The sequence below is a fragment of the Stigmatopora nigra genome, chromosome 8 (assembly GCF_051989575.1).
Source record: "Stigmatopora nigra isolate UIUO_SnigA chromosome 8, RoL_Snig_1.1, whole genome shotgun sequence".
NCBI classification, from domain to species: domain Eukaryota; kingdom Metazoa; phylum Chordata; class Actinopteri; order Syngnathiformes; family Syngnathidae; genus Stigmatopora; species Stigmatopora nigra.
In genome coordinates, this window is record NC_135515.1 from 10,585,001 (window position 1) to 10,607,094 (window position 22,094).

A 22,094-nucleotide genomic window follows, 5' to 3' on the forward strand; every position below is an offset into this window, starting at 1 on the left:
TGTAGTCAGGAAACCATTTTGGATAATGAGGTTGTCTCTTGACCTCGGGAGAGAAAGCACTTTTCACAGGGCTGGTGTATAATTCTTTCTGGGTTTAAATTTTACGATGCTAAATTGCAGTTCTTCATTTTTGGTACTATTTGGTATACCAATCATTCAAGCTGGGAAAGATTCAGGTGCAAACTAGCAATAAATTGATGTCTCTTGATGCTGTACTTAAGTAAGTGCATCCCTGCACTCATTGAATCTGATTATAATTACTAGACTGAAGAGGTAAAAGAGCAAGTTGGTGTGGTTGTGGTGTTATGATCTTTATACGGGCCAAGTGGCAAAAATGAATGGAGGGAATCATCAGTCATAATCTGTCACAAACCCATGGATTACATCACGTGGTCACTGACATCTGCCCTGCAGAGTTGACAGCTTGCATTCACCAGAATGTGATTATGGTGATGTAGAGGATGCAAAGGAATTACTCAAATTGACTCCGAGGAACAATGGAATACACAGTGGACGTTTGAAAAGACAAAGTAGGGAGGGTATATCCTACACTCATTCAGCACTTTCTTCCACATGCTCTTTTAACTCTCACTCAGACTGGTTCTCAAAGCTTGCGCCTTATTCAATTCAGAGCTTTTAAGGAACGCATTTTGCTTCTTTTTTTTGTAATATAACAATAGGTTCTAGTGAACAAAATCTCAATAATGCACATGTGCTCCATTGGTGTATCCCTCTCCCGCTCTAAAAAAACCCCCAACATTTTCCCAAAATAACAACAATAACCGAGAATATCTATGTCAGCACAAATGTTGTATCAGTGTGGACACTCGTTGAGTCAGAACGCTGGCAGACGCTACAAGACCGTAACAGCCAAGACAAACAGACTCAAGGACAGTTTCTTCCCAAGAGCCATCACCATACTCAACTCATTTGAATTTGATCCTAAAACAGAAAGTTGGCACTCATGATTTACTTTCCCGGGCCACACAAAATGATGCGGCGGACCAGATTTGGCCCCCGGGCCGCCACTTTGACACATGTGACCTAACTGCCACTGAACGACCACTTATTTATGTGACCACTTATTGACTCATACCGACTTATTATGTTGACTCCTACCGACTAATTATGTTGACCCCGACTGAGTTATGGTGGCCCGGTGGGGCAAGTGGTTCCCGCGTCGGCCTCACAGGTCTATGGTCATGGGTTCAAATCCATGTCCAATCCCACCTGTGTAGAGTTTCCTCCCACATTCCAAAGACATGCATGGTAGGCTGATTGGACACTCTAAATTTCCCTTAGGCATGGGAGTGAGTGGACATTCTTGTCCGTCTCATTGTGCCCTGCGATCGGCTGGCCACCAATTCAGGGTGTCCCCCGCCTCAGGCCTGGAGTCAGCTGGGATTGTTTCCAGCTACCCCTGTGACCCAAGTGAGAATAAAGCGGTTCAGAAAATGATTACGGAGTTATCATTTTGACTACTTATTTATTGATTATTTATTCATGTATTATTTGTTTATTATTGTATATGATGTTGTTATTTGTGTACTTACCTTTTTTATTTATGTTGTGACTAATTATGTGGACTACATTTTTATTTATTACTTATTGATTGATTATTTATTTATTTGCTTTGTTTTTGTTATTTGTGCACTTTGTGGTGTGATCTTAAACCTCATTATACTAATATAATGACAATAAAAACAATCAATTCAATTCAACGACCTGCAAAATGTGACAATACCTAGGTGACAAGAAAAGTTACACATGGCGAGATTGTCAACACCGCTCTCTTCCACTACTCGCCAAATTCTAGCAGGGAAGGCAGAGAAGTGATGCTACGCCAGACCGCACAAACTTATAAAAACAAGCCTTGTTTACCTTATGATGGCTGTGTCACCCTGGCGAACTGTAATGTTGTCGGTAGCCCGCTGCATATCCACACTCCGCACGGGGAATCCTGTAGGAATGAGACATAACAGTCGGAAAAAAGAAGCTTGCAACTGCCTCCAACATGATTTGCGGCCGATGAGCATCTTTAAAAGCTCTGCAGCGCGCGTTTATGCAAAAATAGATCCAAGAGATGAATAGAACACAGATGAATAAGAGGAGTTGTCCAGAAGTATTGCATGCAAGAACGGTCCAATGCAGTCCAATCAAATACTTGCAGTTGAAACTAAAAGGTTTTGTGTTGTGCAAGCAAGCACACTAGACCAACGACGTGCGATGATTTCCACGTACAAACTCCTGTGATAGCTTTCTCGCCCCCGCCACCCCCGCTTTGGCTCTCTCTATCTCTCCCCCCTTCTCGTCCTCTCTGGTTATCCTATAACTGTGATGCTGCTTATAGGTTTTTAGAACAACAGCACCCCCAGAGGTTACTTTAAATGGGGATGCAGAGCAAGGCATGAGGGGGACAAGGTTTGCAGAGGCCTTATTTTTTCATTTTAAATAAACTTAGTTTGAATTTCATCCAAGTTGAACCCAGTGGCCGGATGCATAAAAAGGAAAGGGGAGTGTGGGTGCACAACTTAGGATTTTAATGCAAAATAATCATACCAATAAAAACTGGGACACAGTTAGTAACTTAAGATAAAGTAAACAGGGGAGACGCACACCAATGAATAGGCAAAACATAACAAATCACTTGGTTGTACAAAAGACACCCACACGGTTTTAAATACACAGACAGGGGTTGATGGCAAATTACAAACGCCTGAGTCAAACAAGGGAAGGGAAGCCAAGAGGGACACAAGAGGCAAAAACAGGACACACAAGCAAAACACACCCATCCACTAACCCCATTAACCTGATCCCAGAACCCCTAAATGAAACCAGGGACTCTTAAAATAACTGACATTCAGTAGATGGTCACAAATGTCAGAAAGAGCTTGTGCAGATTCAAATTCATTCATTCCTTTTCAATTTATCCTCACAAGGATCGCAGGGGTGTCTTTGGGATGGAGGTGGGAAACGGAACAACTGTAGAAAACCCACACAAGCCCAGGGAGGACATGCAAACTCCAAACTGATCTGCGATCGAACCCAGAAACCCAGAACTGCGAGGCCGACATCCTAACCACTTTTCCACCTAGATTCATATTCATCTGGCAGAAATATACGATGCTCATAACATTTTGTCCATCAAAGCAGAATACTTTACACTTGTATTTATGTGGGTGCGTAAAATGTATTAAGTTGTCATTTTATGTATGACATCTCTTACATATTTAAAACAACTGAATCTAATCTAGGTCGCTCTAACCAAAAATAAAAGCAAAAAAAAAACTGGAATTGATGTGGCTTGTGATGCTACCAGTCTCAAAAATCTTTGAAGTATTTTTGGTCTCATTATCAGCATGGTGTCTTTTTTTTCATGTATATTCTATTCTGCATACTGCCGACCTACTTTTTTCCCCATTCAACAAATCAACTCGCATGGATTTAAGTGATGTGAAGCAGTACAAACAGAAAGCTGAAACTCTAAAAGAAAAGGCAAGTAAAATTGTATTCGGTGATAGAAGGTTCAAACTGCCAACAATGATGACTGTGTCACTAAGTCATTCTCGATTCCATTCTGACCTCCTCGATCACCAACTGGCACTTGGTAGCAAGTCACTGTGCAGTGAGGCTACTGTGCTATAGTCTGCAAATCTTGTAGGATTTTTCGATGAGCGGATAAGATTGTGTTACACCTGCATTGCTCGCTGGCAGGCGGCTAAAAATTTCAGCACACAAAACTCAATTTCCTTTCATGAGCTACCTGAGCAACACACTTTTCACTTAACCCGATTTTTATGTACGGGAAAACACCATAATAATGCATTGTATATGTAATAATTTGAAAAGAAAAATCTGTTATTTTGGATTTGTTGAAAATTAAATGTAGTATTCCGTATGAATAATCAAAATCCTTTCTATTATATGTGCTTCTGTATCTGATTTAGATCGCTTATTTATGAAACTTCAACATTTCTTGTAAGGAAATAAAATATATCTTGCATGTGATCTGTGAAGGCCTTATCATTTTGTCAAATGTCATTAGACAAAAGTTGTCATCTATTAATTTTGTATATTATAGCTACAAAATCAATAGTCAACTTTAAAACTAAGGCAGCCCCGTGACGCTAGTGGTTAGCGCGTCGGCCTCACAGCTCTGGGGTCTTGGGTTCAAGTCCTCCTGTGTGGAGTTTGCATGTTCTCCCCGAGCCTGTGTGGGTTTCCTTCGGGTACTCCGGTTTCCTCCCACATTCCAAAATCATGCATGGTAGGCTGATTGGACACAAAATTGCCCCGAGGTGTGAGTGTGGGGGCGTGAATGGTTGTTTGTCACCTTTGCCCTGCGATTGGCTGCCCACCAATTCAGGGTGCGTCCCCTGCCTCTGGCCCAAAGTCTGTTGGGATAGGCTCCAGCACCCCGCATAACCCAAATGGGGATAAAGCGATTCAGAGAATGAATGAACTTGAATACTGAATCTCTTGAAAACTAAAATAATTAAAAATGAATAAGGTCCTAATGTTGAGTGGCATTGGGATAGGTTTTGCTAAAATTGAACACTGCAATAAAATATCATTGTAAACATACAGTTCATGCTCACTTCAAAGTCTCCAGTCGTTGAGATTGAAAATTGTGACTATAAGAGAAAGTGGGTGGTTCATTTGTATCTTGTTAGGAAGAGACATGTTTTGCTTTTCACAACTTTAAACAAAATGCCCTTTTATCTGGCTCTTATAAAGTATTTTTCTTTGACAAATTGTCTCTCTCGTAGCAGTTTTTTTCGACTTACATTCATTCAATTGGAAACAAAAAGATAAAATTACATAATTTTTCTCAAAGGAATAACTGCATCCGTATATTCAAGGGGGCATGCATTAATTTAGATGGGTTTTACCATCCATGAAATTGCTTATAATGGAAACTTGTCCATGGTTGATGATGTGATTATTACCTGGGGCAAATTCAGCAGCAAATCAAGTGTAAGATTTTTGTGTCAGGAAATGTATGTTTGGAGGTGTTTTTTTTCTATTTATTTATTTTTAAATGGGTAAAAATCAGTTTGCTCAAAGATGGAGTATTTGTAACTTATGTTTCAACCATGCTTTACTGTACTATATATATAAGGAGAAGGATCCTTCTTAAGAAGGAATACCTTCTATACAAAACCATGTTTTCTGAAAAAGAAAAAATATATATTTTAGTCAATATTGATTTTTTTAACATATCCTCATTATTCCCATTCATAAAACAAAACCCCAAAAAGCAAATAAACGGCTAAGCTAATAACAAAACTTATTTTCTTTCTTTCATCAAAGATACAGACTTCATCCAAACTTGCCAAATTGATTTCTTTAAAATTTGAAGTGGCCCATATTTACAGAAATACAGAAACTATTACCACCCACCCTATGCCCCCCATTACAACCAAGCAGCCAATTCTCCCACTCAGTTCTGTGCCTCAGCCTCATTTATTTATGACTTCCCCCAAGCTTTTTTTTCTATCTAGGCTGGCATTTTGAAATTGATCAACACCTTTGCCACACTCTTCCACGCTTTACAATGCTCAGCTATTTCCCGGTCTTCAGACTTCCACTCTTCCGCACCCTAACCCCCCCACAAAACATGTTATTTACTTTAAACTTAACAATTATAGTGTTTTATGTTAGTCAATCATATGAAATCTTTAGTCTAATAGAGCAAATTGTGGGAAAAAAAGAAATCTAAGAGCATGAACACTTTCCAAGGCCTTATTTATAACATTTCCGCTTAAAAAAAATATAGGACTCATTAGTCTCAAGCAAAGAAAGAAATATTACAGCAGATTAAAATTGGGCCATTGGCCTATTACAAATCTTGACTCACCAAATGAGAAAGTAAACTTGATGAAATGAAGGAAGACAATTATGTAAAAATAAAAAAATACAATTCGGCAAGCAGATACCCCATTATAAATTCACATCCACAAATCCAGAACTGACTTCTGATCTATGTTCAAACGACACAGCCAGGTGTCACAGCACAGTAAGCGCAACTAAGTGAGCATCGACCGCCATCCTCGGTGGCTGTATCCAATGCTTTTCACTGACAACATGTACCATTGTTATTCAATACAAAGCAATATGACCAAATATACTAGGATACAAAACACAAGAGCAGTGCCATTAGCAGTGAGTGTACATGCCCAAAATAACATTCCGCCCAATGTAATTGTAGCAAGAGTTTTCTATGCTTTTGTTTACACGGCTGCAGAGTGAACCCCACAATTAAGCCATTCCACTTTAGAGGCCACAAGTAGAAGCTTTTGTATTTGCTCTCTGGATTCAACGTGACCAGGAAAAAAATTGTCGCCAATAAGAACACAACAATTGTGAATTAATGTTACACCAACACTATTGCAGAAGCTAAAAGTTTTGAACATTTTGTTAGTCGTATGCTTTGACACTGAGAATCCCCTGAAAATAGTGAAAAATTGTAAAAATGCAACGGCTTGTTTTCTACTTCAGATCATCTTTAAAAAATGGGAACAACCATGCATTCCTTCATTTTCAAAACTGCTTATGCTGGCGGCACCAAGTCGAGGAAACCCTAAATTAGTGGCCAGCCAATCACAGGACACAATGAGACTCACACCCATATCTAAATGGAATTTACAGTGTTCATCTTAACCTGCATCTTTTGAGGGATGGGACAAGGAAACCGGAGTACCTGGAGAAAAAGTATTTTTTTTTTAAAAACAATATTTCCCTTTGCCACTTTCCTTACTAAAACTATCACTGTTCTTTTAATATGTAACAAGTTTATAAATATTTTCATGCTTATTTTTAACAATAATATGATTATTTTCCATCAACAAGGCACCTTATTAGTTGAAAACAAATATAGTACTCAATAGCAAGCAGCCACTAGCATTAATCATCTCCTGGCCTCATTAGAAAACTTTGGCCCTTCCATATGGCAGAGCATTCATGGTCACTGCCTCCCAGAGGATAGGATTAGGCTCTTATTTGTTTCACAGATGTTGAGCACTGGTTTTGCTGACTGTGCAACAACACAGTGTACATGCCTGTAGGGCAACACTAGGCCTGGAATATAGACATATGAGAAATTTACCCTTTATTATTATTATTTTTTTAGAAACATACAAAATCTTTACTAAGAGACTGTTGAAGTGCAATAATTAATTACACCAATGAAATAAAGTGCTTACTAATTTATAAATTTTCCATTCATTATTCCCTGTTGGATACAGACAAACACACTTTGTTCATCTGCTAGGTCAACACTGATTTAAAACCAGGAGAGGTTTATTTTAATTTATGAAGTGGTGAATCTAAAAATAAAAAAACTAAGCTGAAAATGAAAAATAATGAATCTCCTTGAAAATACAGTTTGACATTAAAGTACAAACAATCCAATGAAAACTTTCCCTCAGACTCCATTGGGTTCAGGTCCATTTAATATCATAAGCTTCTTTTTTTTTTTTTAAAGATAATCAGAGAAGGTTCATATTCATGCATCACAGACTTGGTAATCCTTTCACGTTTGAACAATGTTTTTTTGTATTGTTTTTAGGATTTTCTTTCTCAAATGTTTTTTTTTAATCACAATCATATAGACAAAAGTAACTTTAGAATAGCTGTTGACTGAAGTCAATAATGTCAAATAACTAAATTAATCTAGAGTTGGTTCAACTGTGTATAAAACCAAACAGAAAATACTATATAACCATTTTTTGTGAATATAAATTAAATGAAAAAAACACACCACATTATGGCAGATTTGCCACCACTCAAAAAGTTTTTGCCAGCTTCTCACGAGGCCATTAAAAACTATAAATCATATAAAAAAAAAGCTGGAATAGGCTCCAGCACCCCACACGAATCCTTGTGAGGATAAGCGATTTAGAAAATGAATGAATGAATGTTTAGCCTGAAAGATCATTGCCATACATATGGGGAGTGAAACGGAGGCAATGTGGCAACCAATTTCCCCAGTTTTGGCATTTACTATGTTTCATCCGATAATGCCTTGATTTTTTAGGGCGCTCTGGTGGGACAATTGCCCATGAAAATGAAAAAGAGGATTCATTGTGGATTTAAAGACGGCAGGAGGTGTTGAGAATTCAAAGTTATGGCTAAAATATAGCTGACTCCGAGAGAGTCAGTCACTGTAAATGATGGACGAATAAGATATGATCAGCAAATTTTAAGAGATATGGGTGGATGCGTTCGGGTTGGTGGGGTGGTTGGGTCGAATCGAGGTGAAGCAGATGATGAATGTATTCACAGTTTTCCTTTGCAAGGCATCATTGAAGATTTAAGATCAGCTACTGTCAATTTCCACCGCGAATGGAAAAGCAGCAACCATGCAGAGTCATAGATAAATACATCACAGTGACAAGAGGGGAAAGGTTGAGTAGAGAGATAGTGTTTAATTTTGCACTAGAGGTAGCATTAAAAAGCCTTGAGCTAAAATATTTCATTACTTGGCGGTTCATTTATCTTCCATACCTGGCATCCTCATAGGGGTAGTTGGATTCAAACCTTTGTCCAACTTTTATTTGGCACTGATAGAGCTTAAAAAAAATCAGAGATATGATCGTTTTAATTTCATGGGAAGACAGATTGTTCCACAAGAGTCTGGAACTCCTCACCGTGCTACCCGGTTTTATTATATATTATATATTTAATCGAGTTTTTAAGTCAGTTGGTTACTTGGTTACTGTGTTATCCATCCTTGTGCCTGTTCTTTGTTATTATTTCTTCTTTATCTAGTTATTTTTGTGTGTTTTTTTTTCAAGAACAAAATGGAAACAGACTTTGTAGCCACTATCTCACTTGCAGCATCTTAGTTTGGTAACTGCTTTAGGGTGACAAGAGCCATTTGTCTCAGGTCAAATTGAGCTTTTCATCAAATCATCGCCGAAGGACACACGTCCAAAAAGACTTATTTCAGTTGCCTGAGCAAAATGACCAGGTGGAAGTGTTTTTCACCTTTACTTGGAGTAGAAATGCATTTTTAGAAAAGGAATAGACTGTTGAAGGATGTTTTTGCGGATTGTAGTGCATTTGTGGAGGTAGAAGACACATTTGTCACGTTTAACTGACTTTCCAAAAATGCCTGAATAAAATGTAGCGGAAGATTTCAGTAAAGAAAAATCTTGTATTATGTTAATTTACATTTTTTTCAGGTAATGAAAGTAGGTCTTGAATCATATTATTATTATTAAGTTTTTGAACAATTGATTTGAATATTTAAAAAAAAAGTGGTTGGTCACGTTTGTGGTAAACATATCATCTCATCTCATCTGATTTTTTGAACTGCTTTATCCTCATTAGACTCGCTGGATGTACCATGCATGGTATTACAACTAATTGTTAATCAAATATAAAAATAAAAATAAAAAAAAATGAAATAAAACAATTCAAAATAAATTGCAAAAATAGAAGAAAAATAAAGATTGTCAGGGTAAAAGCAGTCTTTCTTCTTTGCACATCTACTTTAATAAAAGTATTAAGTACAGCATGGTAAAACTAATACCAGAAGTACATATTTCCCAAAAAGAAACTCAAGTAAATGTAAACGACCCACGTCAGAGTCCTGCACCGTAAAATTTAAATCTAGTAATTTCTTTTTCCTACAATACAATCCTATATTTCTAAGGAGAGGAAACTGACATCACTTAAGTTCAAACAAACTTTGGACAGATAAAAAGAAGCTATATAATTACTTTGACCCGTAGGATGAGAAGAGGTCATGAAGGATCTGATGACCAATTCTACCGGCAATCTCATTATTGAGTGAATCGGTGCTAATATCCACCGTGAAATATCTTTGCCTAGCTCCAAGTGTTTGTAAAAACTGGCTACTAATCTATTCATCACATCTTATTTGCATTAAAAAGCCAGCCAGCCACTGGTGCTAGAGAACAGAGATTTATAAATTTGCAAGCAGCAATCGTTTGTTCTCCTGTATGAGGGAGACATCTGCTGGCAGCTATCTGCCATACCCCTTTGTTTTGATTCTTTGGAAATATTAGTCTAATTGGAAAGGTTCATTTAGTTCTAAAATTTCCACTCTGTGGGGTTTGTTCTTCTCAGGTTTGTGTGGTTTTTCCACTGGGTACTCTGGTTTCTTCCCACATTCCAAAGACAAGAAGGGTAGGCTGGTTGTACACTGGTTGTTCTTGTGACCTCTGATTGGCTGGCCACCAATTCAGGGTGTCCCACACCTGCCAGAGACACAAAACAGAGGGCTCCATCCCTAATATTTTCAACTGAAAGGCCCTGTTCCTGCAATAGGTTTGAGGGGTAACTCCCCTTCTGTCCATAGTCAGCTTTAGGACTGTGATAATAAACTCCACACATTTCAATGTGACAAAAATCAACTTAATATGAATACTGTGTTGCAAGCGCCATATACCCACAGGCAGATAAGATGCCTGTGACATGCTTTTGTCAAAACAATCATGTCAAGATCAGGAAAGACAGTAAATATTTCATTTTTTCAACCTTGCTAAAATACATTTGTTTTGAATTGCAGTCCATTTTTACACAACTGTTTAACATTGCTACAAGAGGTCTCTTGGGTGAAAAGAAAGTGATTGGCTATGACAATATGAACATCTGTTGATAATCCTGATGCCAAATTAGAGCTACTTGTATAGCATTTCAATTCGGGTTGCCAGGGAGTGGTGATGTGTGGATTGTTGATGAGTAGAGAGATGGAGAGAGAATATTCGAGAAAGTCTGGCCTTGTGAAATAACAACATCTGCACTTAAGACCCAAGAGAGAGAAAATCTCTCATAGACTGCATCAAAGTGATTTTTGATGTTTTTTTTTTTTAACATCCAAACACAATTGCTACTCTTGCTTAAGAATGCCCATCTAAGAATTCCCCTCCTCAAACCAATAAAAGATACTATGAAGATGAGTAATGTAGTCAGCTATATTTTCAAGAGAAATCTAAACACTTTGTAAGCATTTGAAGCATATTTTGAATTTGTAGTATATCTATGTAGAGAATATCATTAAAAACAGTAGCCTTAATAAAGCATATTTTTAGAGCAATCATTGATTTTGTCAATACTTGATCCAAATATCCTAGCATATTTTTTGAATGGTGGATTTGGAAGCATACACTGTGTAAGATACATAAAGTTTTATCTTATTCAAGATTATTTACAAATAGTAAAAGGTGGTGAATGCTGGATTTGCCAATCTACAGACAAACAACCATTTACAGTCGTAAAGTCAAATTTTCACCCTCACAAGTAGAGAATGTAGTTCTTAATCAATCTAACCAGCATGTTTCTGTAATGTAAAAAGTTACTGGAGTATCCATAAGCATTGAGATTCATACAAACTACACGTGTGTTGTGCTGAGATAAAAAACGAAACCCTTAAAACTAAGAAGCAGATGTTCTGATAGTCATACCATGACGCTGCAAGGATTTAATTCCCCAAATTAAAATAATCACTTACGCCTGTTTTTATATACTCTGTAAAATGTCCCACTATAAAGATATGTTATAAAGTGACTTGGTCAGTGGGAGCTAAATGAGACCCTTTTGTTGCCATGGTAACGTCAGAGAAAAAGCGCAATACTACTAATCAGTTCCTAAGTAGTAGTGTGTGCACGTGCATGAATGAGTGCTCACGAACAACAGGAACTTGAAAGAGGACTATTAAGTGGGATGAAATGAGTACAAAAGTAACGGCACCACACAGCTGGTTGCCTTTCAACCAATGGAGAGTATACATATCCCCCTGTTTAATCTCTTATAAGTCTAATCAGTTCAATGAATCCAGTTTTGGGGAAAATTAAGATCTCAAACAACTTTGGCACCTCGACTTGGAACAGGGTCACCAAATTCAGTCCTGGAGGGCACCTATCCATTCTTTTTTTCTGTATTTCCCTTCTCCAACACAACAGAATCAGATAACCAGAACCGTTATCAGGCTTCTGAATGATTGGCAGCAACATAAAATACTTTAAACTCTGAGCCTTCAATTGTCCCCCGGACCAAATAGTCTCAATTTCAAAAATATTTATACTCTGGAATTTCTTAATATGATACATCTGTTATTTTCCAAACAACCCACCTATTTTTTTCTAAACTAGCTCTAAAAAGAGAGAGCATACATAGGCATTTCCATACATGAGACATATTAAATGTCCTATAGATCCAACTCAAACATCAACGTTATTTATTTATTTATTTAGTGTTAAGGGAAATAAATACATGATTACATAACTCCACTAGGTCATGCAGTGAAATAATATGCCCACTGGATGTCAGTAAATCTTGGCATTTTGTTCTATTATCGTGAGGCCCTACCACAAAAAAAGTTACAGCATCAGGACACGGAAATATTTGAAGCATTATAACTGGCACCATGTATATCACTGTATATGTAGATTCCAATATGTTTTAGCAACACTCTTCTGTGCTCCGATTTTATTGCCCACATATATTGTTTGCAAGCTATTAGTACACAAACACAACCCAATAAACATACTATACTGCATATATTCATAGTAATTTAACCAAATGATGCACTGTTTGTAAACACTGAATTCTACACATTTGTGATTAATCTGGGAGGAAAAAAACCCTCTTGATTTGGAGTTACTGCTTAGCAAAAAGGACATTGTATGCCTTATTTTATGCATGAGGAGATGTTGGTTTGCTGATGAGTAGTGGTGTGCCTAACTGATTGACAAAACACAAAAAAAGAGCCTCCTTCAGAGAGGAAAAGAGTACATAGATTACGTGATTACTAAGAATTCCAATAATTAATTGCAGAACTAAATTGTCTGTCCTCCTTTTTTGAGCTGATGAATGTGAAAGCCTCAATCTACCTGGAAAATTAAGAACAGGAGTCTCAAAATCAAATTATCTGTGTGCTCTTGGGAAACAAGAGAGTATGGACTAGTATTGAAACTCACTGACTAACTTGCACCCTGAAGTCATTACTGTGATCAGTTGAATATGGATTTTTAAACTAGGGCTTTCGCTTAACACAACCATCATCACAGCAATTAAAAAACTGAATTCATCCGCATTTTCATTCATCTAATAGTGAAATACCAGTAAAATAATGAATGGATAACCAATCATGACTATCATATGGGCATTTAACTAATATTAGTGTATAAAAATGAGTTTTATCTAGAGTTTCCAAGATTTTTCCTTTTCAATTTGAGCCGCAACGACAATGACAATCAAAATATGTTGGCAACTCATTTCATATATATATGTATACATATATATTTTTTTGCTGTTGTCCCCTTTGCCACAGGGTATTGAGCTTGTGAATTTACATAATAAACATTGCCGCCCTCTGTTAAACTGCACATAGAGAGTGCATATTTTTTGGTTAGAATAATTGGCCACCACTAAAATACTAAGCTCAGAGTATCACTTTGAATTTGATGATTACCTGTAACAGAAAAAGTGTTGAGAGAGCATTCTGAAGTGTGGACAGGAAAAATCATCTCTTTTGAATCTTTAATTCAAAGCTTGTATAAGGTCTGTGATAATAGTGAAAATGGAGGAGCAACTCAGCTCTATAATGCCTTCAAATATGCTTATTTTCCTGCTTAATCGAATATTTAAAGAGGTCAGACGGCCACAGTTTGCAACAAAAAAAAGCTGCTTTCTCTTAAGCATTTGGCCTTTATGCTTATAGCCTTAAGCCCTATGTTTATCAAATGTCTGCCATGGGTTTTTCCAAAGAGAACTTAGTCCACTGCAATCAGGAACATCAAGCAAAAGTGGATTTCATTTTTTCTTCTTTGTAAATGTATTGACATTTTAATATTATTTATTTTACTTTTAGTCCCTAATGGAAAACAATTAACAATTAATGTGTGGCTCCTAGTACAGATGAGCCTGATACTCGTACGACATATGTACCCATTTAAGGGTAATGCTTATTTTATATCGCTTTAATTTTTGTTTAATGTATGAGCATAATGAGTAAAAATATGCACAATCTGTGCTCCTTTTGAGAATCCAACTAGCTGAGAACTGATAAGCCCGGCGCTTGCTTGCTGCTCTCTTTAGAATACTAATCCTTCCTTAGTTCTTTTTTGTAAGCTCTTATTTCGTGTTTAGATTGTAAAGCGACATGTTTTGTTACGTAGGTGGCTAATGCTCTGCATTTAGTTTCACGTGAGACAGCTGGACCCTGCATCAATCAGTCTTTTTTGCCTCGACTACATTTGTCTATTTATTTTACCGACTGCTTGCTCTATATTTGGTAATCTAACGTAACTTTGTACTTTGGAAAACAAGACAGTGAAGAATGGTGACTTATTTCCATTTTTTTTCATTCGTGGATGGTTACATAAATCACTAGGTAGTGAAAATACACTTATTCCACCTCCAACATAAAAAAACCAATCGAATTATAGGTAAAATAGAATGGATTCTCCCAAACGCTACATGATGCAATGCAAGAAATCTAAATAATGGTGTAACAAAACATATGCCTATAAATGATATTGAATGCTATTCATTTTTTGCCCTCTCCACCCAAAAAATGCTTAAAAGTTTAATCCTATGAGTGCGTGTGAGCACTTGTGTATGGTGTATGAGGAGCGACATTGAATGACTTTGCTATGAGGAGAAAAAGAACAAATGTGGGAAGAGGAAAACAGGGGAAAAAAAGCAACGCCCAGCAGATCAAGACACTGGTAACTGAGTTTATGGAGGCTAGGGAGGAAAAAACTAAAGGAGATGGCAAGAGTTTAATAACTTGAAGGTAATGTACAGCAAGAGACAAAGAGCAGAGCAGAAGATTGAACATGTCTAAACACCCACTGGCATTTCAGCATAAATAGAAAATGAAACCTTGTAGTATTGAGAAGAGACTTTTGGTGCACAGATGATATTCCCTGTGTGCAATACATTATAGTATACTATGTGTATTTGTATTTCTGATGTATTTGTGTAGTGTATACACAGTATAGAACACCTACAATTGTGATACTGGAGCACATGTGTAAAAGTGGCGGCCCGGGGGCCAAATCTGACCCACCGCATCATTTTGTGTGGCCCGGGAAAGTAAGTCATGAGTGCCGACTTTCTGTTTTAGGATAAAATTAAAAGGAAGAGTATAGATTTATATTACATTTCCTTATTTTCCCTCTTTTAAATCAATGATTGCAATTTTTTAATGATTTTTTCAGTTTTTAGTTCAAAAATAATTTTGTAAAATCTAAAAATATATTTTAAAAAAAAGCTAAAATAAACATTGTTTTAGATCTACAAAATGAATATTCAGGGCTTTTAAATCCATTTATAAAAAAATGGTCCGGCCCACATGAAATCAAGTTGGCGTTAAAGCGGCCTGCGAACTAACCCTTGACCCACCCTTGTACTAGAAGAGGAGTGCAGAGTCCTTACTGGCTACCTACAGTCTACAATGAATTAATCAGCCCTGATAAAAAATAAAAACTCAACTCCGAAAATCAATGCATACGAGTGATGTACATTACTAATTTCAATTTTGACCTGTCTACAGATAATGGAAAAATAGATAAAAATGATAGTGTACGCATCCCCAGAAACACTACCCTGAGCAGCAACATGACCACTAACAACAGTGTGGTGTGTGGAGGATAAAAAAAAAACAGACCTTAAGCCCATTAATTTGGTCGAGTACATCAAGAGGTGCATCCAAACAAATCATGCCCAAGTGTCTCACTGTGGTGATCCTTGATGAGAGGAGCCAAAAATCACAACACAATAACATAAACATTGTTTGACAGTAGGGATTCGCAATTATTCTGCAAAGGGCTGCAGTTGGTTCAGATTTTTTTAATGAGTGTTTTATATGGAAGGGCAATGTTTTTTTTGTTTGTTTTCATACACATTTAACATCATAGGAGTGTTGTAACTACTGTTGATTCATTAGATTTTTTTATCATGTTTTTATTATCACAGTTTATACTAAAAGACCAAATCACATAAAAGTTAATATTTGCGTCATAAAAATAGTGTGTTTTACACACACAAAAAAACAAAAACACCTGAATATATAAAGGCTGCCTCATGATGTAGGGGCTTACTCGCCTGGCTTTGATGCTGGTAGCCGTTGGCTCGGTTCCAGCTGGTGTTGGTATGATTGGGAGTGTGAATGGTCGTCAGTCTCTCTGTGTGCCCTACGGCTGACTTGCGACCAGTCTTGGGTGTAGCATGCCTTACGCTTAAAGTCAATTGGGTTATGCTTCAGCAGCCCCCGCAACCCTTACGAGGATGCGCGGCACAGATGAATGTATATTTAAATAAAAATCAATGAACTAACAAAATGTGACCTTAATTTAATTAGTATGAGAAATAAAAAAAAGATTTTATTAAAATCCTACATAATGAATAAATATACATATATAGTCATCTCAATTTCTGAACCTCTTTATCCTCATTAGGGTCACAGGGGGTGCTGAAGCCTATCCCAGCTGACTCCCGGGCCAGAGGCACAAGGAGACAGACACTTAGTGTCCAATCAGTCCACCGTGCATGTTTTTGGAATGTGGGAGGAAACCGGAGTATTCGGAGGAAACCCACACAGGTAAAAATGCAAACACCACACAGGTGGACATGACCGGGATTTGAACTCAGAAGCCCAGAGCTCTGAGGCCAACCAGACCGCCTTTACATATATACTGTATATATATACCTAAAATCGCATTTATCCTGCTTCTTATTCTGCTTTTGTGCCAAAACACCCTGAGCACTTCAACTCTACACTAGTTACAGATGTTCTCGAATACCATCCCTCTATAGATCTACACTGATCCAGCGAACACTTTGTTATAATATGCTGGACTCCAGAGAAACTAATGCATACCCTACATCTCAGTTCTGTTCGGCTCTACTAGATTTTGGCTTCTCCGACCCTTAGAGAGACAAACGAGAGTATGACGCAGACCATATGCATACATTAGGTCATTCTCAATTTGCAGAAAGTCCCTTTGTGTTTGATACTATCCATGAATGAAGATTTACCTGTGATAGATTCATGAATAATTAGTCATTTCAGATTCACAACACATTTGGAGAAACTGACAAGCAAACGGTTAAATATAGTATATGATTTGCTATATGAGGAAATGACAAATTTATATCTTGATGAGAGAAAACATTGCCATCTAGTTTGAGTGTCTAAAAATGAGATGATTTGTAACATCTGAATTGTTTCACTATTTAATTCCCTGGTGGGTATATTAACTGACAGTGTGCTGTCAATAATCATCTGATTGAGTGATGACTTGATGGGCATTAGTATTCATCAGATAGCAAGCTTTACACCACCATTTGTCAGATTCATTACTTTGGATCAAATTAAAACAGAAATGTATCGGTATTTAATAAAAACGACATGGCAGTGGAAGTTTAAAAAGTGAATGTTTGCGCATTGATATATTTATCTCAATTTTCTCCTGTCAAAACAACTGAAAAGCCACAATCAATTCACACAAAAAAAATCTTTTGAAAGCTGGGTTTCATAATTAAATGTGATATGAATGTGATGTCACATATTATAGGTAAATATCATCTGTTCAAAATGAGAAACAAGAAAGCATTTGAAAATGCACAAAAAAAATTAAGGAATCCGCCTAGGTCTCATCGATCATATAATTCTTTTTAAGTAAAGATTGCAACTTGATTAATTAATTCACCACCAACATGCAGAAGACGGGGATCAACTTGAATTGGTTGGCACAAAATCCCACAAATTTCAGTAGATTAAATAAAAAAAGAGACAACAGTTACATTTCTCAGCAAATAAATAAATAAAAACATAATAAATATATACCGTATTTTCACAACTATAAGGCGCACACAGCACATTATAAGGCGCACCCTCAATGAATGACATTTTCCATATATAAGGCGCACTGTATTATAAGGCGCACCGTATTACAAGGCGCACCGTATTATAAGGCGGACTGTATTATGAGGCGGGCGCACAGTCTATTTTGGAGAAAATGTAAGACTTTTAAGTGCGCCTTATAGTCGTGAAAATACAGTAATTGCTATTGACTTCCAGGTATGAAGCACTCACTGCACAGTCACCTCTAGAGCCAGCCATTGTTGATGTTTTGGATTTTTTTGTATAAAATCTTGCAATGGGGGAGAAGCTATATGATGGAAGATTTTGTAAACTAAGATGGCATCTGCATAATTAACAGTATTGTTTCAGTTCAGGAGTTTGTGTTTTTTAATATCCGACAGTGGTGGTTTTTCGTTTTTGGTTTTCTGTTTTTTTTCCATATATAAGGCGCACTGTCTATTTTGGAGAAAATTTAAGACTTAAGTGCGCCTTATAGTCGTGAAAATACGGTATATATATATATATATATATATATATATATATATATATATATATATATATATATATATATATATATATATATATATATATATATATATATATATATATATATATATATATATATATATATATATATATATATATATATATATATATATATATATATATATATATATATATATATATATATATATATATATATATATATATATATATATATATATATATATATATATATATATATATATATATATATATATATATATATATATATATATATATATATATATATATATATATATATATATATATATATATATATATATATATATATATATATATATATATATATATATATATATATATATATATATATATATATATATATATATATATATATATATATATATATATATATATATATATATATATATATTTTAAACTACAGCTAACGGTGTGTAAGTTACCATACAATTTTACCCTCTCTCAGTTTACAACCAGCTCAGGTATTTAGTATTGTATTCTCACATCAAAGTTGTTTTGAGGAGTGAAAGCACCCCTTTTGGTCATTGACCTCTCTGTTTGCTTGTCGCTAACTCCTCATGAGAAAGTGTGGGAGGTTAGCAATCTGTTTATGCACGGCAGATGCTTTAATAGAGCACTGTGTGACAACACGATGCATCGAGCCGATGGAGGAGATTGTTAACAAGCTGTGGCAGAAGCAAACGTGTGAGTAGGACTTTCAAAATTCTGACTAACAGTAAGCACACTAAGTGATGAAGTTCTATGTTCATTCCAAGTGTACGTCCTTCAGAAGATTCTATGTGGAGATCTGAGTGAATGCAAGAGTGTTCCCTATGACCCGGCGAGAACACGAAACCCTTCACTGGCATTTCAACGAGCAGAAAAACACTCAACTGAAGCCCCCTTCACCCTACTCTAACAAAGAAAATGCAAGAGGCCAATCTCAATCGTGACAATTTCTTTGTCACCATGGTGAAAATGAAACCGAAACCAAGGGCATTCGCTCCGCGATTAAATGGTCATTTTGTCAAGGTGTTGTGAAGGGTCACAGGTGAGAAGAGATTGAAAGTGACCAACTACATTTAATACAGTTAGATGCATGCATTTGTGTGAGCTCATTTTATTATCCTTGTTCTGTATTAGGTCTCACATAATACTCAACCTTCTTGACCATTCCATCCATTTCAGTTTCTTGAGAGAATAATCCAATCTGTGTTGTGGAATCTGATGGGTGATTTAAATAGGATACCTTTCATTGCCCCAATTAAAGAAAATGCAATAACACTGTTGTCAATTCAGTTTGACAGTGTTGGCTTCATTCCTTGTGTTATTGATTCACTTAGCCACATTAGGTAAAATACAAGAATACATTTTACAAAGTACCAGCAATCAGTTTATCAACCAGCCTTTAGGCTTGTAATTTTAATATTTATTCAATAGTCTGGCGATTTTGTGCAGTTTGTAGAGTGTATCGTTCAATCTACGGATGGTTGGTGGTTCGATCTTAGCTCCTACGGCAGTTTTTCCAATTGTCCTTGGGCAAAACACTAAATTGCTCCCAGTGCAGCAACACACTGTATTGGTCAGTGATTGGGTAAGTGTGAGACTGTAGAGCAGTTTGAAGACAGTGATAACTCTACTTATGAATGCTTCAACATCCAAATTTATCAGGTCCCGCTTATGAAACATCAGAAGAGGCGTAGGCATAAATATAACATGGAAAATCTGCAACACTTGCCGTAAACTCCAACCATGTAAGCCACACCATCGAGTCACACTCTTCACAACTCTTTACAGTCGGGGTGCCGGTGCACATACATCAGCCCTTACGCACACGAATGTTAGGTGTTAGGTCTCACACAATATCCAGCTTCTTTACCGTTCCACCCATTTCGGTTGCTTGAGAAAATAATCCAATCCGTGTTATGGTGATGAGACAAACCCCTTCCATGATTGGATGTTTGAACTAAGGTGCTTTCGGTCTGTTATTGTTTGGTGCGGTGTTATGGCATCATTGTAATGACTTAAAAACGTTATTTTTTGACTGTTTTTTTGCGTACCTGCATGCAATTTCATGCATATATCATATGAAATTGGTATACTTTTATCATTGTAAAAGGCTTTATAGTGACTATAATTAAAGATTGATTGTGGAACAAACTGAGGCAATGAAAAATGTGCCTCTGCTTATGAATCCAAGTCAGGAAAAAACTTGTGGAACCAACTAATTTTCTACGGTTATATATTATATATTATATATATTTCGGCATTTATGTCATTTTCTATTAGCAATAAACATCATGCATTTTTTTCCCTCAATCAACACTTATGGTTTTTATAAAACAAATGAAAATAATTTCTAACGAATGTAAAAATAATAATCGTATTCTAAATGTACTTTAAATAACAAAAGACCACAGTTTGTACTGTACTGATAGTAAATCCACTCCAAGGAAAAAGGACAAAGAAGAAAATTAGAGAATCACAATAATTTGAAGTTAGACTGAAAGATGAGTAATTTAATATAATTTCTTAGTTGAGTGCACCAGGAAATTATAGATAGAGCATTCATTTCACAGTTCATTCTACAAATTACTAAAAAAAAAAAAAATCAAAAATCATGTATATGACCTTGAACAATACCTCATATCCTGCTTCACTATAGAAAAACAATGGTTTATTTTTTTCATGGTAATGTTTTACTGATGCATTTTGTTCTTATGAAAATGTGTATCCTAATTCTAGGTGTCCTATGTCCTAGAAAATGCTGAGTATATTTCAGAATAAAAGATGCACATGCTAAACATTAGTTAACATGACTACCCCACAGGCATCACAATACAAGAGTTTGCACATATTTGGTCAGAAAAGTTCATGAAATGCATTCCAATTTGCATTTAGAACACCACTATGCCCAATTTTCCCTTGCAAGCAAAGGCAAAAAAAGATATTTTACCTTCTCAGTAGTCACCGAGATTCCAAATGGAGCAAAATTTCGCCAAGAGACTTTTATTGTAATGAGAAAAAAGAAGAAATTACTATGTTGCCCATTATGACAAAGCTCCTTTAACCTCACACCCACGAATGTATGCAGACACATACCCTCAAATAATTACACATTGTTAAGAAAATATGAAAAGAGATGTTGCATGTATTCAAATAATCAACTATAATTCTGAATATATAAACCGAGATGAGAATTATAATTTCTACCCTGAAATAGAACAGGACGTATAGAGGTTAACGTTTGTTTAAAAAGTAAACTGGCAACTAAAATACTGTCCACTACTGTAGTGAAAGTACACAAATTAGAGGGTTGTGCGCCAAAAAGACAAGGAGTCTCACATATAATTTCCAGTTACCAACTCTGGCGTCATTGGCCAATAGCTGGAAAGATTTTAAGACTGCACGTGCGTTTTGATCCAAAAATAATGAAATATCTTTGACTAATACAAATCTGCAATATCTAATACAATATTGCATGACCGCACATAATGACGGCAAAATTGAAAATACGAAAAAATAGATTGAGACTGTTCTATTTTGTTTATTTCTATGGAGAACTCAAAATGAAAGTTGTTTTTTCAGCCTCTTAATGACCTTTTTTAATGTATTTGTTTGACCTGTTTAAACTCACTTTAGGGTTTAAAGAGAAACAGCTTCCTTTCTTACTTGACTTCCCAACAGATTCCTTTCTTAGATAGTTGCATATTAGGCCTCTGGC

The 22,094-nt window shown here is 36.2% G+C and overlaps 1 protein-coding gene across 4 annotated transcripts in view; it reads right to left on the reverse strand.

Moving 5' to 3' along the window:
* lsamp (limbic system associated membrane protein) overlaps positions 1 to 22,094 on the reverse strand; it is a 77,762-nt gene that overhangs the window by 44,909 nt on the left and 10,759 nt on the right. For 3 of the 4 annotated variants that reach the window (XM_077722287.1, XM_077722285.1, XM_077722283.1), the window contains exon 1: positions 1,882 to 2,251. In XM_077722287.1, coding sequence (XP_077578413.1) covers positions 1,882 to 2,036 — 155 coding nt within the window. In that variant the 5' untranslated portion in view covers positions 2,037 to 2,251. Of the gene's footprint in view, positions 1 to 1,881; positions 2,252 to 22,094 lie in introns of those variants that run through there. The other variant, XM_077722284.1, reaches the window with a different exon arrangement.